General features: G+C 49.7%; 1 protein-coding gene across 1 annotated transcript; it reads right to left on the bottom strand.

Moving 5' to 3' along the window:
* Positions 1 to 431: 431 nt before the first annotated feature.
* On the bottom strand, positions 432 to 1,724 carry LOC115967210. Its single transcript, XM_031086268.1, has one exon. The coding sequence runs from the start codon at positions 1,722 to 1,724 to the stop codon at positions 432 to 434; it is 1,293 nt and encodes a 430-aa protein (XP_030942128.1).
* Positions 1,725 to 2,179: the final 455 nt, after the last annotated feature.

Genomic DNA, 2,179 nt, shown 5'->3' with positions numbered 1-2,179 from the left:
GCTGAGATCACTGCAGAAGGCTCGGAAAACTTTGCTATCGAACTGTAGCCCATTGTCTGATATCAATGAGTTTGGCACCCCAAACCTTGTGATTATGTTTTTCCATACAAACTTTTTCACATCGATATCCCGAAAATTGGCCAAGGCCTCGGTTTCCGCCTACTTCGTGAAATAATCAACTGTCACCAAAACAAACCGGCGGTTACCTGTTGCTCGGGGAAAAGGGCCGAGGATGTCCAGCCCCCATTGTGCAAACGGCCATGGGCTGCTGATGAGGTTTAGACGACCTGCTAGCTGGTGGATTAGAGGGGCGTGTTTTTGGCATTGTTCACACCTCCGGACATATTCTGCGGCATCCTTCTGCATCTGTGGCACCAAAACCCCTGGATCATCGCCCTGTGTGCTAAAGACCGCCCCCCAACATGGCCACCTCACACTCCGTCATGCAACTCGGTCAGAAGTTCGTTTACTTTCTCGGGATGTAGGCATAAAAGGTAAGGGCCTGTGAAAGACCTCTGGTACAATTTGTGATTTGCCGACAGCCAGTACCGAGGAGCCACCCGACGAATCTTTTTAGCCTCCTTTTCATCGTTCGGAACTTTATCCTCGGCTAAGAAATCTATGATGGGGTTCATCCAACACGGATTAGCCATTGACACCATGGCCACCTCAACCTTGGTCGGGTCATAATCATTTTTCACATCAATACTTGGCTCCCTTATAAGCTCTATTTTGACGAGTCGAGGAGTATCCTCGGTAGCGGATGAGGCCAATGTGGCCAGTGAGTCGGCATGCCTGTTTTGTGCCCGACCTACCTGGGCCACCTTCACTGTCCCGAACTGGCTAATGATTTGCTTAGTTGTACTCAGATAGGGTTTCATCCGAGAGTCCCGAGCTTCAAAGCTTCCTATGATTTGATAAACGACCAGCCGAGAGTCCGAATAAATCTTCACATCTTTCGCGCCTAGATGCAATACGGCCCTTAATCCGGCTAGAAAGGCCTCGTATTCGGCTTCGTTGTTTGAGGCTTTGAATCCTAATCTGAAGGAGTGTTCTAGTCGTATGCCCTCCGGGGTGATTATGACAATACCAGTTTCGGCCCCCATAGCATTCGAAGTGCCATCTACAAACACCTTCCACGGACGACTTTCTGCATTACAGATTATCTTCCCGTCGTTCTTAGGGGTAAATTCTGCAATGAAATCAGCAAGAATCTGTCCCTTCACCGAGCTTCGCGACCGGTACCTTATGTCGAACGAACCCAACCGAGTTCCCCACTTGGCTATTCGGCCCGTGAAGTCCGATCTTTTTAACAATGACTGCAGGGGATACTCGATGAGGACGAACACCGTATGAGCCTGAAAGTAATGCGGCAACTTCCTCGTGGCGTGCACCAGTGCCGACACTAACTTCTCCAGGGGTAAGTATCTCGTCTCGACATCTACTAAGGTTTTGCTTATGTAATACACTGGCTGCTGCACTCCTTGGTCTCTTAGTAACACAGCACTCACGGTGTGATCGGACACCGAGAGGTACATAAACAAATCTTCCCCGGACTCCGGGGCCGTTAACATGGGCGCTTTTGCCAAGTATTCCTTCAGATCTCGAAAAGTCTTGTCACATTCCTCGTCCCACTGAAACCCCTTCCACTTCTTCAGAAGTTGATAAAACGGTCTGCAGCGATTAGCAAATTTGGAGATGAATCGGTTTAGGGTGGCTAACATCCCGGTTAGCACTTGTACTTCCTTGGGATTACTCGACGGTCTGAGGTGATTCGCGGCCTCTATCTGGTCAGGGTTGGCCTGTTGGCCTCTATCCCCCGAGTAGAAATCAGATAACCCAAGAACTTGCTAGCCCCCACACCGAAAGTACACTTCTCGGCGTTCAGGCGCAACTTATGCTGCCGGAGTATCTCAAATACTCCCCGGAGGTCTTCCGTATGTTGCGACTCCTTTCTACTCTTTACCACCATGTCGTCAATGTATACTTCCACTGTGCACCCAATTTTCTCTCGGAACATCCTCGTCATCATCCGCTGGTATGTGGCTCCAGCGTTCTTCAATCCAAACGGCATGACTTCGTAGTGATAGTTTGCACTCGGGTAGATAAATGCAGTCTTTTCTCGGACCTCGGGCGCCAGGGCAATCTGGTGATACCCCTGGAAAGCATCCAAGAAGCT

Source organism: Quercus lobata, chromosome 11, assembly GCF_001633185.2.
Source record: "Quercus lobata isolate SW786 chromosome 11, ValleyOak3.0 Primary Assembly, whole genome shotgun sequence".
In the NCBI taxonomy this organism is placed as follows: domain Eukaryota; kingdom Viridiplantae; phylum Streptophyta; class Magnoliopsida; order Fagales; family Fagaceae; genus Quercus; species Quercus lobata.
The sequence above is the reverse complement of the archived record's forward strand: the minus strand, read 5'-3'. Positions and strand labels throughout refer to the sequence as shown.